The sequence below is a fragment of the Nelumbo nucifera genome, chromosome 1, assembly GCF_055504915.1.
Source record: "Nelumbo nucifera cultivar China Antique chromosome 1, China Antique-T2T, whole genome shotgun sequence".
NCBI lineage: Eukaryota > Viridiplantae > Streptophyta > Magnoliopsida > Proteales > Nelumbonaceae > Nelumbo > Nelumbo nucifera.
The window spans coordinates 214,409,050-214,425,390 of record NC_142649.1 but is presented as its reverse complement, the minus strand read 5'-3'; the positions used below and the strand labels follow the sequence as shown (position 1 = coordinate 214,425,390).

The 16,341-nt window shown below is 38.3% G+C and overlaps 2 protein-coding genes and 1 pseudogene across 2 annotated transcripts; 2 read left to right on the top strand and 1 right to left on the bottom strand.

Annotated features, from left to right (window-relative positions):
* Positions 1-6,510: 6,510 nt before the first annotated feature.
* LOC104604699 (Rhodanese/Cell cycle control phosphatase superfamily protein) lies at positions 6,511-9,758 on the bottom strand. Its single transcript, XM_010269171.3, has 6 exons — positions 9,359-9,758; positions 9,103-9,149; positions 8,558-8,650; positions 8,218-8,356; positions 8,017-8,119; positions 6,511-6,848 (listed from the first exon to the last, which is right to left on the bottom strand). Exons 1-6 carry the CDS (start codon positions 9,567-9,569, stop codon positions 6,734-6,736), a joined length of 708 nt encoding a protein of 235 aa, XP_010267473.1. The 5' UTR covers positions 9,570-9,758; the 3' UTR covers positions 6,511-6,733.
* A 384-nt stretch (positions 9,759-10,142) lies between these two features.
* LOC104604700 (Phosphoenolpyruvate carboxylase family protein) lies at positions 10,143-11,619 on the top strand. Its single transcript, XM_010269172.3, has one exon. The coding sequence runs from the start codon at positions 10,295-10,297 to the stop codon at positions 11,402-11,404; it is 1,110 nt and encodes a 369-aa protein (XP_010267474.2). The 5' UTR covers positions 10,143-10,294; the 3' UTR covers positions 11,405-11,619.
* A 461-nt stretch (positions 11,620-12,080) lies between these two features.
* On the top strand, positions 12,081-15,475 carry LOC148804492 (uncharacterized; annotated as a pseudogene).
* The last annotated feature ends 866 nt before the right edge of the window (positions 15,476-16,341 follow it).

The window sequence follows — 16,341 nt, the reverse complement described above, 5'->3', positions numbered from 1 at the left end:
ACATTAATATATATATATATATATATATATATATATATATATATATATATATATATATATGAAATCCACTACCAATAATTTAGGTTTCTATTAGAGAGAGTGTAAGCCCTATCATTCACTTTGTTCGACAAATGGGTCGATCCTATCACTATAATCACCAATTCAAATGAATTCTCAGACTGCCCCAACATACCAAGGTTTTGCCCATCAATCTCCAAGGTCCAAGGCATTATTAGAAAATGGTCTGGGTTCAGTGTTTCAACCAAACACACACTACATGTGCTTTGGGTCTAACCCTAGCAGTTAAGACAAGCTGCCCCAACTTCTTTGGTAGCACATCAGTGTCAGCCTTGGTAGGATAAATTCCCCAAGTTTATCAATGGTTGAGAACATTCTAAACTAACACGAGTCTCATAAGTATCCACTTTAAGGGATAATTTCATAGAAACATACCAATATCAACATGAAACAATAATGCACTATTATTCATTTACACAAAATGTATCTATACATTAATTTGATTGCAGCTATGGGCATACACTGTCTAACAAACGACCTCCTCTACGATACCACGTCGGAAGAGCCAGTTATCACCCCACCCGCTTTGGACGTGACTGAATAGACACTACCCGTTTACACAGAGCCCATCTATGGGAGTGAAACCGCCTTCAAACTGGATGGGTCGGAGATCTCAGATGCACTTCATGAGCCTCACGGTAGCTAGCCTATATAAAGGTATCCCCATTCACAGAAGAGGTACATGCGATTTAGCTCTCACAGTTCACTAGTTCTGTAATTCTCTCACTTTTAGCTCTCTCAAAGCTCTCCGCTGATTTAAACGTCGGAGTGCTTACCCCCGGGTAAAGCAACTCAGACACTCTGATAATCACTTTCTTGCAGCTCGACCAAGTGACCTACTCAGTCCGATGTCCGAGCTGCCTGCTAATAAGAGCACCAGATCATGTATCATCAATTGATGTTGTTTGTGGGAACGCTACACAAAAGCCATATTCTCACACACTCTAACTACATCTTTGATAGCATCTTCTAGCAACACCCCGTCAACAATATCAGCAACAATACACACATTGATGGACTAGTCACAGGAGCAGGACCAGCATGCCATACGCACTGAGGTCCCCTCTTTTACTATCGGCTTCTGAACAAAGTGTACAAGCAGGATCAATCCTAATGCTTCGTTTTGCCATAACTGCAACAATCGATAAAGAGTTAGACATGAATCTCCACATAAAAGTAATCATACGAGGTGGCAGAATGTGCATCGGGAAATGAGCTTGATCCTCTTTGCTTAATCAATTCCATGTAAAGTAACCATACAAGGAAATATGGTTTAGTGGTCTCAGACTGTAATAGAGGAAGCTTGAAAATGTGATCAGTGCTTAAAGGGTCAAAAAGCTCTATAGCTTTGGTGCGGTTCCAATCTGGACTTTCATTGGCAAACAACGAATTCACTGTAGAAGAATCTGGGTCATCAAGATTATGTGAAGGTCGAAATCCTTGAATAAAGGGAACCCAGGGGTCATGGAGTAGAAGAGTTGTAGACAAATAGTAGATTGGATTGTTGGCCATAGTGGATTTAATTAGAGTGAGGCGCCCAGCATGGGAAAGACATTGGGCCTGTCATTCACTGAGACGGTGTTGTAGCTTGTCCATGATGAAATGAAGTGTGGTTTTGCTACCTCTACCGGGAAAAAGTGGATTGCCTAAATATTTGTCAGATTTCTGCATTTCCTTCACTCCCAAAATATGATTAAATCTCCTACGAAACCGACGGTGGACGTTAGGACTGTAGAAGATGGCTGATTTAGAATAATTCACAAATTGCCGGACCACTGACAGTATTGATCAAGAACCTTCATGATATTATCAACTTCCTTCATGGAAAATATAATGAGTTTGAATTCCATGAATTTGATGGGACTCTTGAAGCTGACTCAACATTCTGGAGAGTGTTTCAGTAACCAACAGAAATAAATAAGGGGATAGAGGACATCCTTGACGGATTCCTCTTGAGGTCTGAAAGTAGTTGGTGGTTGGTGGGTTCCCCATTAATCAAAAAGAGATAGCTAGAGTGGAGATACACATGTTAATCAGAGCCCCAAATTCATCGGAGAAGCCCAATAAAGGATCCAACCCCACCTTTTCTCTTCTTCATTGTATGGATAACTTCCTGCGTCATGAATATATTTGCTTAGGAAGGAAGGCATTCTGAAAAGGTGAGATGACATTTTGGAGCAAAGGCCTCAGCCTATTTGCAAGTATCTTGGCTACCACTTTGTAGAAAACAGTGCAAAGTCTAATGGAGATTCTTTTTAAGGGATTAAAACCAGTAAGGATTTATTCATTGAAGGTGGAAATTGCTTCTCAATAAAAGCCTTTTGAATGGAAAGGCAAAATTCAGGCCCAACAACATCCCAAGCTGATTGATAAGAGAGTGCATGTAAGCCATCTGGGTGGGCCTGTAGCCTTTAATGGGCCCATATTGAAAATTGTCTCTCTAATCTCTTCATTGGAGGGCACTGCACATGTATGTCACATTTTAAAGGATCTTGACAGGTTACTGACAGAAGGGAGGCCTTAGTCCGATGACATTAGCAAACAAGGGATATCTTTTAGTCTATTTTGAAAAAAGAGGGGAGGTTTCAGTCTTTAAGAGAAATTTAAGGGGAGGTTTAAGTCCTTTACCCAAAATATTAATAAAATTTCTCTCTCCTAAAATATCTCCTCTAAACTATTAGAAAAAGTATCATATTATCCCACTCCCCAATCAATACCTAAAATCTCTCCCCTCCCTCTTCCTTGACTTAGTGGACTCTTAAAATAGTAACAACCTTACAAGTGGAATCTTCATATGCTTCATCTCTATAGAAGAGCTGATAATTTGCACAATGACAACATTCTTATTCACTGAAATACCAATTGGATCACCAACTTTCAAGTTTTCAGATAAAAGGAATTAATACCCTAACTGTACTTCGAACAATATAGCTCCTTTGCATTCATAACCGGTGACACACAATTGTTATTTGTTAGTAGGGCTGGAAATGGGTAATTTTTTTCTAACTAAAACAATTTAGGGGCGGAAATGGAGATTGCCATTCGACATCAATTCAGATCTGGAGTTCTTCCCATTGCATCCTAGCCCTATGTATGTTTTTCGGGCCCAAGTTCTAGATTTTTCATTGTTGTTGGTAACTGCCGAGTGCCGAAGGTGACATTTTTTTTTTTTTTTGTTGTAGAAATGTTTGCTAGAAACAGAGATTGCCATTTGTATGAGATGTTTAGGTGTTGGGTCGGATTTTTACAAAAACATTGGCTGTTGGCGTCGGGTTTTACAAAAAGATTGCTCGCCGACGTCTTTCCGTCCATCTACCAGTATTTTCTTGCAGGAAAAATCCCAACGAATAATCAATCCCCTGTTTCTCTATTCTGATCACTACGTCGAGTGACGACTCCAAGTCAGACTGTAGATATTCCGACCCGGATCGACCCACTTTCTATATATTATTATTGAAATATTTATTTTGTTATTACAATTTATATATCTATATAAATAGATTAAGCTGAAATGTGTATAAGGACGAGGGAAATGGAATCTAACATTATTTTTTGCTTTTTCCACTTTCTACCAATTCTCTTTTTTATTTTTTCTTTTAAATTACAAAAGCGCTTTCTATCAATTCTTTCTTTTTTTTTTCTTTCAAATCATAAGAATGTCATTCTCTCCTACCAACTCTCTCTCTCTTGCTTTTTTTATTTTAAATTACAAGAATGCCACTCTCTTTTTCTTACAAATTACAAGAATGCCATCTCTCCCTCGTGCCATCTCTCTCTCTCTCTCTCTCTCTCTCCTTATAAATCAAGAATGCCACTCTCTTCAACTGAGGGATACCTCAGCTCAGCATCTCGACTGCTAGGGGACCTGCAATCAAAGGTAATCGACTTCAAATCGAACCAAGCTTGAGCTTTTGAGCTCAAACTCAAGTCTCTAATTCGAATAGAGCTCGAGCTAGACAACACCTCGACCACTGAGGGAGACCTCAGCTTGACACCTTAGTCATTGAGGGAGATCTCGGCTCAGTGCCTCGACAATTGAGGGAGACCTCAGCTCAGCACCTTGTCAACTAAGGGAGACCTTAGCTCGACACCTCGCCTACTAGGGAAACCTCAGCTTGACACTTCAGCAGCTGAGGGAGACCTCGATTTGGCACCTCGACAATTGAGGGAGACCTCAGCTCGGAACCTTGGCTCGGCACCTCGGCTGCTTGAGAGACCTGCAATCAAAGGTAGCCGAGCTTGAACTTCCGAGCTTTTGACTCGAGCTCGAGCTCAAGTCTCTAATTCGAATCAAGCTCGAGCCTGATAGTTTATGAGCAAGCCCTACAACGCAAGGCCCCTTCCGTTAGTTATTGATTATTTAGAAAATATTGAACATTATTACATTTTAAGAAATTTATTGATTAATTTATGTTGAAAAATAAAACATAATTTATTTTTTAACTTTTTTGATAGTTATTGAATTTTCAGATATATATTATTAAATTTTTAGAAAACTATTTATAACTATTATATTTTCAGAAAAATTACTAGTTTGTTGATTATTTTTACTGGAAAATAAAAGATAAATTATTATATTTTCATAAACTTATTATTAATTTTATTTCCATTTTCAATCAATAAATGAAAACAAATCACGTAGCAAGAAAACATAAATTACTTCAAATTATTTATTAATTTTGGTTCAAATAGATATTGAGTTTTTCGTGCATCACACCGATCCCTGCTAGTATCTATTCTATACTCATGGACCTCATCTAATAACTTTAAGTACTTTTTTTTAAATATTAAACTCATGTTTGGGAGTGGTCATTTGATAAATAAGTGCTTATTGACAGTTTGTGAAAAAATATTTATTTCAAATAGAGGTAGTGTAGATCAAATAAATACTTAAAAAATCTCAAAGTTTTAAGTTTGGGAGTTTAAAAATAAGTACTTATTTAGGCCAAAACTACACTATTAAGCACTTATTGATGTTTGAAAAATAAGATCAAAATAAGTGTTTAATTTAAAATAAGGACTTATTTTTTAAGCCCAAATTTCTAGCTTTTATTTTGCTTAAACAATAAACACTTGTTCCATTTTTTTCTACCAACACTGTTCTCATTTAATTTTTATAATTTCAATAATACCCTTCAAATGTAAAAACGTATGATTTAGGCCATCGACTGTTTCTTCTCCTGCAACCAGCGGCGTAGCTTTGGTTCTCCTTGGCCAAATCGTTCCAACGGTGGAGATCTGCTACCAACGGCGAAAATAGTTCCAGATCGATTTGTGTTTTCGTTACAGTGGTGGATATCTGGGTTTCAGATCGATTTGGTACCAACAGTGGAGATCGAACTAGGTTTTCAGCTCCAGTTGATTCTTCTCATCAGTCTGCTACCAGTGGTGGAGATCGAACTGGATTTCAGCTCCGGTTGATTCTTTTCATCAATTTGCTACCAATGGTGGAGATCGAACTAGGATTCAGGTCCGGTTGCTTCTCATCAATTTACTTATGCGGTTATGCCCATTCAACGTCATTTGATGGCTCAGTTCATAGTAAGGGTGTAGAGATATTCCCCCCCTCATTTTACTCGTCTCAGAAGTCCTTGAAGACCTAGGTATATTTTAAAAATTTGAAAGAAAATAAAAGAAAAGAATTACAACTTACAAATACTAATCCGAGAAAAAAAAACTATCAAAACACGCAATACGAAATAAGTACTTGAAAAAACTGGGTACCAAATGCAAATAAGTGCCTATTGAAATAAACACTTATTTCCCAAATGCAAATAAGTGCTTATTGGTTGAGGCCAACCCTAACCCTAATCTAACACTTATTTCCCAATTTCAAGTCGGACCGGTTTGAGACCAACCCTAACCCTAATCCAACCCGACCTTCAACCTGACCAATCCACCCTAACCCTAACTAAATTCCTTCAACCCTAACCCAACCCAACCCAACCCAAAGTCAATTTCGGATTGGGTCCAACCCAACCTTTTTCCCATCCCTTAAAACCTTATAAAATTTCTCAATTTTAAATCTTAACTCAACTTTTACTATATATATTAATCATATGTTTCATTAGTATTTGTTTGTTGACGTGAACAACATAGAGAAGATGAAGAATAAAGTGAAGTGATTATCTCAAAAAAAAACGCATGATACTATGTGGTGGGGGATATAAAAATACCATGCATCTAAACAAATCAATGTATGCTATATATTACATATAATATATATTTATATATGACATGTACTATAGAGTCGGGTTCAGGTTGGGTCGGGTTGGCTAGGGAGTCTACCCTAACCCAACCTGAAGTAAAATCGGGTTAATGAATTTTAACCCTAACCCTAACGCGAACATCAACCCAACCCAACCCAACCCAACCCAACCCAACCCAACTTTTTCGGGCCAACCCGGCCCAAGTTGCAGCCTTACTTAAACATAAAAGAAATAAACACTCCCAAACTAAGTCTAAATGCTCTTACAATTAGTACAACCACACTTCTTTCTCTTGACTAATATTGGAATGGAATTGAATTAAAAACACTCATTGAAGCATGACTACAACTTGCAATAAGCGTAACATATTCATAGCTTCCAAATACAGATTGACGTTTGAGGAGATGCTCTAGCAGGGGAAGAAGGGTAGTTTCTTCAAGGCACCTTCAGGCCTCTGACTCTGCCGGTAATCCTTCTTTAAACCAAGAGTAAAGCCCACCTTCTAGATGGAAAACATTGGTATATCCATTGAGGACAAGCAAATAAGCAGCTATCAAGGACCTGGACAAAACAATGTTAACCAATCATATCTTCGAATTGGATCATGAACAAAGAAAAGAGATTCCAAGCACTTGGTGTGGTTTGCATAAGCAACGCTCAAGACATGCTACGATAAGATACTGGGACTTGTATAATATCTGTATGTTCTGTGTTAAAACAATAATTACTTATGGTTATGGTATATACAAAAAGCTTAAAAATATGCATTACTTTAGGTTTACTCAATCAAATGAAAGTTGGGAAGATGGGCAGATGATTGAAATTTAATATATTTGTCCATTAGTCTTACACACTAAAGGTCCCCAGTTTGAGTCTGGGAAGCAACAATTTTTGCTTACTAGGTGGAGGCATATTTTGCTAGCATTGTTTGAAAGTGTAATTGTCAAAATCTTATGATGTATGACATGATTCAAATCATGAATCCAAGGGGTTTACATTCAAATCTAATGCCTAAATCATTCTGTAAAAAATTTACCATTATTGTCTGAATTTAATGATTTACATGATCCATGTGATTTGGATCAATTCAAGGGATTCTTGTTTTAGATACCCTTACTAGAATATGATTTATTTAGGCTATTTAAGACCAACTTAGAAACTTCATTGAGTACATTTTCCATCATACATAGGTTAAAGAGCTATTGCATGTGAATAAGTTGACTTCGAGTCAGATTGGATTATATCATCTTACACTTATAATATACCACTGGTAAACTTTATTGTATCAAGTAAATATTGCATATATGACAAAAATGAGGAAAAATCACTTTTCTATGTACATATTTAACAACCTTTTGTTATGTCTGTTTTTTTTAACTTTTGAAAAATTTATTAAAAAACAGAATTGATCTTAGAAGTAGGCTAGGGTAGTTGAAAGAAAGACACCCTAGAACTCAGAAGAAACTAAGAGAACTAACCAAGGGTATGTTTGGATAAGCTTCTGCTTTGGAATTTCTAGCTATGCATGTATGCATACCCTCTGAAAGTATACAACATTTTCTGGTACAATGTATGCTTATTGAATGGAAGGAGTTTCTTTTTAAGCTTATCCAAACTGCCCTTTGATATATACTTTATTAATAACAATCTTCAAAACTTATTTTTAACATTAAGGAAATAAAAGATGAGAGTGAAGCCTGCTAATGTCAAAGAAGTGGAAGGAAATTACCTTGACTGTTGACCTTCAGGAAGATTTTGTGATGGTTTCATTGTTCCTCCAGATGAGCAAGCCACAATTATTTTTGAGTCTTTATCTAATTTTTCCTCCACGACTGTTAGCAGACATCAATGTTTGGTTAGTTAAAAGCTAAAAGTATTACAAATCCTAGATGACACAAAAGCACAACAAAAATACCACATAACCTCATACGTTTTAGAAATTCAGGGTTTTCTTCCGTGCCAGCAAAGATGCCAAAGAATGCAAATGCAGCACGCCTAGCAATATCCCACGCTGTCCACTCCTTTATAAGTCTATAAATTTGTGCATTTATGGCACCTGGAGGATGAGCCTGCATAGAATAATAAATAGCATGAGATAGCTTGTAGGCTCAACGGAAAACAACATAAATAGCTATTGCTCAATATCCATAACTAATTATTGAACAAATCAATTTGAAGAGATGAATCCAGTTGATAGATGCAACAAAACAGGAGTTGCTCAAAACCCATAACTGTTTATTGAATAAACCAATTTGAAGTGAGATGCTGACCTCTTTAAATTCTGCCTCAGGGCGCACATCAAGGATGACAAACTTGTTCTCTTTCTGAAGGCGCAAGGCTTCTTTTACATCTACACTCCTTACCTGCAGAGAATGTATTCTGCTTCAAGTACAGGCTACACTCAAATAGGAAGAGTTCAATTTCTATACAAGAAGAATGAGCTGGCTAGGTATCACTGTGTTGGAAGGACAACAAAATTACTTAATACTTGAACACTAATGTTTATTTAGGATTTATTTAAATTGGTATTAACAAAACGATTCCTTCAATTAGTTTTCAAAGTATTCTTCTTAATTCTGACTAAATTTCTTGTAATATAACTTTGATGGCAGTTTGATTATTTTGTCAGGTTCTTTTTAACTCAAAGTTTTTAATTTATGTATTTTAATTTTTAGTTCCAGATACTCTGTACTATGCTTATAATTTTCAATTCATAAATTTATTTCCAAACTTGTAATTCCAGTACTCTGCTTCAAGAACACCTAAAAGAGCAACCATCAAACATTCACAGGAAATGGAAGAGGCATAAAAGTACCCTTTTCTGAAGCAGATATTCACGCTTGATCTTCCAGTCTTCTTCGGCTACTCACACCCCATCCGCACAAAAAAGAATAAAAAATGAAACAAAGAGAAAAAGAGATTAGCTAAGTACTCAAACCCAATCGTTGCACTTGCACTGTAATTTTCTCTAATGAAAACAGCACAAGAATTCGGATTAAACCAAATGAAATTAGATAAGAGAAACAAGAAAAAAAAAGAATATGAGATTTTAAGGGTACAAGAGAAAATACCAGGGGATTTTGGAGGTTTTGTCGCGGCACTCCGAATTGTACGAGTAGAGACCGAGCTGGAAGAATCAGTATCTCTTACTCTCATGCAAATAGATCTAGTATTAAGTTTTGATGAGGAGACGAGTGGTGAAGCGTGGAAATTGCAATGTAAGGAAGAAGGGAGACAACAAGAAGATGGTGATTGGGAGATAGACGAAATTACAGGAACCATTATTCAGGGTTCCAGACAGAGAGAAGAGGAGCTAGCGTAATAACTCTGGACTAGCTTCTATCTTTTCTTTTCTTTCCCCACTTCACTCCAAGCTGCTAGTTTTTACTCAGCTGGATCGATCGTCGACGTTTATCCACTATATTTGTTCTCAGCCTTCTTCCTCCAGGGCTCCAGGCTCCAGCTGCTAGCTTGCTACCTGCTGCTGCCGCCTCTTCTTCTGTTAATGAGGTGGTGGGCCAGGGTAAGATTTTTGCTATTCTCAGAATCTGAATATGTGGCGGAGATTTAAAAGGATCCACCCCATCGCGGGAGTGCAATCCTACGCCGCCGTGAAAAGCAAGCAAATAAGACGTGGAAGGTCTCGAAAATTTAATATCCAGTTGGGATGATGTTTTCTTCTTCCTCATCTACATTTTTTTAGTCAAGTCCGTCCAGGTGAGCGAGTGGGAGACTGGACTGGAGTTGAACTGAACGGACCCCAACTCCCAAGCATGTGCGCCATGTGTCACATGTATTACGCACGTGACACGAAGCGGCATTAAGTGTGATACCCCCATGAGTTTAGCCTTGAGTCCTTGACCCTTCCCCTTCTAGTTCTACTGTTCTAGGCTTTCAACTCACTAGTCACTATTCACTATTCACTAGTCGGCGGTCACTACTCAGTCATAGTACCCCCAAGCCAAAGAGAAAGAGGAACATCAACAAACGGAATTGCAACATCAATCATGGCCGCCTACTCCGCCTGCAACAATTCTCTACTCTTCAAACTCGAGAAACCCTCTTCTCCTTCCTTGTCATTCAATCTCACCAAAACCACAATCTCCCCCTTCAGATTGTTCTCTTCGTCAACACTTTCACACCTCTCCTCGACAAGAAATTCCCGTTTCACCAAATCGCCCCTCACCCTCAAAACTCTAAACCCTAAACCAACAAAATCACCACCAACTACACCAGCAACCACCACCTCCGATCTCTCTCCCACAGTCGACCTCATTCGTCCCAAAACCCTAAAAGCCCGTCTTGCGGAAGGGGAAACCCTATATGGTATGTTCCTCCTTAGTTTCTCTCCTACGATCGCCGAGATTGCCGGGCTTGCTGGCTACGACTTCGTCGTCGTCGATATGGAGCATGGCCACGGTAGCATCTCCGACGCTCTCCCTTGCCTCCATGCTCTGACGGCGGCTGGCACTCATGCGATACTGCGTCTGCCAGAGTCGTGCCCAATGTGGGCGAAGAAGGCCTTGGATCTGGGGCCACAGGGGGTCTTGTTCCCGATGATCGACGGCCCGAAATCGGCTAAGAAGGCGGTGTCCTATTGTCGATTCCCGCCGGCGGGAGTGCGGGGATCGGCACATACGGTCGTAAGAGCATCGAGTTACGGCATGGACTTAGGGTACCTGGACAACTACGGGGAGGAGTTGTTGATCATGTGCCAGGTGGAAACGGAAGAAGGGGTGAAGAAGATAGAAGAGATCGCGGCCGTCGATGGGGTGGACTGCATACAGATGGGCCCGATGGATCTGAGCGCGAGCTTGGGGTATCTGTGGGACCCTGGAAACAAGAAAGTGAGGGAGTTGATGCGAGTGGCGGAGAAGAGTGTGTTAAACTTGAGAAACAAAGGTGGGACTGGGAGGGCGTATTTGGCGGGTTTTGCGATGGCACACGATGGCCCCGATGAGCTTAGGAAGCGTGGGTACCACATGATTTCTGGTGCCGTAGACATAGGATTGTTTAGGACTGCCGCCGTGGAAGATGTTAGGAGGTTTAAGATGAAGGGCTCAGATGATGAGGACGAAAATGGCAAGGACAAGGATGACAAGTACTGGAGCGAGTAGTGATATACTGATATTGGTTCTCTTTTTTGTCATTTTTTCTTTTTCTTTTCGCTACTCTGTCTTTTCTTTTTCCCCGCGGAATCGGGCTCACCTTATGTGTGCCTGAGTTTCAAATTGGAATCTGATCACCTCTGGCTGTGGGATCTCTGCCGATGAGAGTGATGATGTTATCATCATCAATAATCTACTTAGTTGTTACTCTGTTCTAGTCTTAATATAGAAGTGAAGTTACATTACATCAATAATCAGCTGAAACGGCCTACCTAACCTAATGATCTGGATTCTCTTCCTTATATGGGCGACGAAGAATAAATTACTCAACACCCACCGAGTGGCGAGTGTCCTTCGCCACTTTCCTAAAACTTATCTTTCAAGTTTCCATTTGGGTGGGACAATTTTTATCCTTTTTTTTTGGTTTATGAATATAAATACGGTGTGCATTCAATTGGTGTAAAATTTGGGACGATTGTAGGATCTTTCTCTCTCTCTCTGTTGTGTGTATTTCTTGTTCTTAATGATTTTATACACCAAATACAAGGGTCGGAAGAGGGCTTGTATGACTTACTACATAACTTACATCCTTAGTTGCATTACCAAGCATTCTCCTCAAACAAGAGAGAAGTGACTTACCGCATAACTTAGCATCACCAAGTATTCTCCTCAATACAAGGTCCTAATGTTGGGACGTGTATTGGGAGGAATTGCCACTTCTCTCTTGTTTTCAGCTTTTGAGTCATGGCTTGTTGCAGAACATTATTTGTTCAGAAGATATGATGGTAATTTATTTGTTCAAATTCTTTAGTTGTTAAGATAGGGGAAGATTCTGTGTGAAGTTAAGGAAGTAACATCCTAGCATTTGTAGCTCAAAATTTCTTGTCGAAAAATCCACCTTAATGTCTACCTCATGTGTACAATGTTTCCTGAAAATTGTCTTCCTCATTGTGGCATCTTATCATTTTGCCTTTCTTGTACTGTACAGAGGGGCTTTGATCTGCAATGGTTATCCTTGACATTCTCCAGGGCTATCTTACTAGGCAATGGCCTAATTGTTAGGAAATGTCTTAACTGACACACTAGGTTTTGGTTTGATTGGATGGCCATTACTCTATTTTATGGAGTGAAAATTATGGAGATCCTTTAGACAACAAGGACCTACTTACCCAGTTTAAGGGTGCTGCTACAATTATTGCTTCTAGTGAACCCCTTATACAATTTGAACCTTTATTTCTTTGAGCATCATTGTTATTTGGTGAAATTCAAGCCTATACGTTCACAATTGGATATATTTAAAGAGTGTCTATTCACTACATGTATTTTTATATGCATGGCACAAGGGAATAAAATTTCATTTAGGCTCAATTTGGGAAGGAATGCAAATACAAATATTGAAAAAGGTGGGAATACATCATATGAATGGCTGAATCATGCTAAATGGTTGGCGGAATTTTAAATTTTTTTTTTTAACTTTCCAGGAATCATATTCTCAGTTTTAGAAGAATTGCATATTTTTAGGATCAATCTTGCATTGAAACCGGGTCAGGTTTGAAACCAAACAAGAGGGAAATGTATACCTAGTATCGATTCCAAAAATGTAGCTCCCAAGGTGGTAGTTTATGCCCAAATCAAATCCCAAAACCAAATTCCACTGAACATGGTGCAACTTGGAGTGAAGCTAGTTCAATAATGCAGTTTTCAACAAAACTGTAATCCAACACTTAGGATCGAACTAAGGAGATGAGCACGGTTTTTCTCTGTTTTTTTTTTTTTTTTTTTTGCAAAAATCAGATAGAGAAATGATCAAGATTAGTTCCAAATTCATAGATCGAACTAGAGTTTCTTGAGCGGCAAGGGGAGAAGAGAGAGATCTGAAAGCAGAGTTATCTAGAGTAGTTCGATCTCTTCTTCTCTTAACCTTTAATCAGCACCACTCCTAATCAAATTAGGAGGTTTCATCCAAATCTTTATTTGGATCTAGACTCTATCAAAGATAGGTCCTTATCCTCTTAAGAGAATGGGTGCTCCATACCCATATTCATCAATGCCACATGACAGCTTAAGCAATCATGTGACATCTTGATTAATCATATTAATCATGGGCTTTAGGCCCATTAACTAAGTGGCTCACAACCCAAGAGTGTTGCTGGCATGTTTAGGTTTAATTTTTATGGCATGAGACCCCAACAAGGACCTCACATAAGCCCATGTGGATTCAGGCCAGCCTTTGTGAAAAGGCTTGGTCGAATTCACTACAAAATGCAGTGAACCCCTGAGCTCATCACTATGGGCTCAAAATGGGCCCAACATTTATAGTTAAATGATCATTGGGACCAATCATCATATGAAGCCCCAAGGATAATGGATTTAAGTAAGATATAGCTCATTAGGTAATAAGCCCTTAATGGTCTCTTACACTTAACCTCTCAGCCCATAATGATTAAACACTACCCGATAAGGAATGACCTCTCCCCTGACAACAAGGTGCAGTGTCACACTCTTTGCTTAGATGGGTCTTGGGAATTAAAACATTTTGCAAACATTTTTTTAAAACATAATGTATATACATATAAATATATTTTGCAAAACAAATCTTAAACACGGTTGAAATCTACTACCGGTAGTTTTGGTTTTCATCAGAGAGAGTGCAGTTTCGATCGTTCACTTTGTCCAACAAAGGGGCAAATCCTATCACTATGATCACCCACTCAAGTGAATTCTTAGACTACCCCAACATACACAGGTTTTGACCCCTAAAGGATCTCACCGATTGACATATCAAAGAAAGTCCGATCCAACGCCCAATGCAGTATTATAATAAAGTCTAAGGGTTATGTGTAACTTTCCAATTTTGCCCATTAATCTTCAAGGTCTAGGGCATAACTAGAAAATAGTCTGGGTTCAGTGTTTTAATCAAACACACACTACATGTGCTTTGGGTCTAACCCTATCAGTTGAGACAAGTTGCCCCAACTTCTTTGGCAGCATATTAGTGTTAGCCTTGACAAGATAAACTCCCAAAGTCTATTCAACGACTAAGAACATTCTAAACTAACACGAGTCTCATAAGTGTCTAATTTAAGAGGTAAATTCATAAAAACATACCAATGACATCATGAAACAATAATGTACTTTTATTCATTTACAATAAATGTATCTATAAATCAATCTGATTGGAGCTAAGGACATACATTGTCTAACAAATATGAATAGTGCAAAACCTTGTATTTTGTATTATTTTGCACTACACATATTTGTATTTGTAGTTATGATATTTCAAGTGGAATTCATCAAATGGTGGACAAATTGTGTTGTTTAGCCTATCTTTTGCTCCACGTTGCATATTTGTACCTTTATGTTCCTGTGGACTCCTGCTTTGAGCCCAAATGACGAAGACAAACCCCATGGTTTCATATTTGCAACATTCATATTGACTTCAATGTTGGGTAGCTCCATTGCTTCTCGTGTCATGGCATGTCCGTCCCTCGAAGTTGAGGGCTTCATGTAGATTGTTTTTATTCTTTGATCTTGTTCTTTGTTGCTTCCTGTTGTCACTACTATATGTGATGTTCTCCGATTTCACTATTTTTCTTTCAAAAAGCCTGAATGTGATGATTCAATTTTATCAAGGAAGTGATTTCTGTCTAACTTGAGTGTTAAGCTAGACAGTTGTTGAGTGATTTCTGTCTAATGTGAAAAATCTCGTTTGCAGGGTGTATCCAGCTCATTGGTTTCTGTACATTTGAGGGTTGTGTAGGTATATTTTGACCATCAATCATGAAAATGAGGTCCTAGTACATTCCTGAGGAGGATCATGAATTTCGTTTGTATTCCTCTCAACGTTTTTGTCTGTGTTGTGTTGTATGATGTAAGTAGGTTATTATCTATATGAGAAGACAAGCAATAGAGTTTTGTGTATCAATCACTATTTCTGTTAATGCATTCCCCATCACTGTTACGTGTTTTATTTTCCTCTTTATGGCATCAGTCTCGTAGAGGCGATACATGGTGGTTGCAAATAAGTTGTACACTATCAACGAGGAGTTAAGTATCAGAGTACTCAGGCTTGGTCAATAACTAAATGTTATTGTTTACTTTTGACTTTTCCCCCTATCATTGCTTCTTTTGTGTGTATATTGGGAGTTGGGGGTAGGTGTGAAGGAGTTTGAGTCTCAAATCTCCATTTACCTAGATTGTCTTTTATTACAGACTAAGACTGGTGACTGGTATCTTGTGAACCCAACATTTTAAAACTATGGTTTAACCGATGGGTCCCTTATTTGATAATTGAAATGCCTGGTTGGCCTACCGAACCAGTATCCAGGTTGCGGTTGGTTTAGAAACATTGATAAACTTAAAATTTTAACCTCTTGCTTCTGAATTTGTTGTAGAGTAACAGGATTGGACGTCATCAATGAAAGAAAGAGGGGGACATAGAGACACAGCCGTTAAATATTTGATTGGTATTATGATATTAAATGGAACCCACATAGAAATAGAAATTTGGAAAAAGGAAAATCTTTGTTGTCACTTGCTGTTGTAGCAAAAGTCTAAATAAGGGGAACTATAGGAAATATCTTGATTTGTTGAAGAGGGGATAGATCTCTATATCTATCGGATAACCACTTGGCAAAGGCTAGATTCCAAACAAATAGCAATATCTGCAGTAAAGAGTGGGAGCTGGGACTATTTTAGCTGCTTAGGATGCTGTTACAATATACTAGCACCCTGAAAATATCATGTATATGTTGGTTTTAATTTTTGGAGAGTTCAATTTTCAAATATGTATTTCATTGATCCCTTAAGTTCTAGGATTCTTTCTTATTTCTGCCCCTCCCTTTTACCGTTTTTCTTCTTTTTCTTTTTTTTTCTCTCTCTCTTTTGCCTCCTATTATTGGTTCATGGCCATCATTAGAGAGAGTTTCAATCAATTCTCTAGCTAG

Coding starts and splice junctions, on each gene's coding strand:
- LOC104604699 (XM_010269171.3), bottom strand. CDS start 9,569: ATGGTTCCTGTAATTTCGTCTATCTCCCAATCACCATCTTCTTGTTGT. Junction 8,120..8,217: donor AAACCCTGAATTTCTAAAAC/GTATGAGGTTAT, acceptor GTCTGCTAACAG/TCGTGGAGGAAAAATTAGAT. Junction 6,849..8,016: donor CCTGAAGGTCAACAGTCAAG/GTAATTTCCTTC, acceptor TGTTTTGTCCAG/GTCCTTGATAGCTGCTTATT.
- LOC104604700 (XM_010269172.3), top strand. CDS start 10,295: ATGGCCGCCTACTCCGCCTGCAACAATTCTCTACTCTTCAAACTCGAG.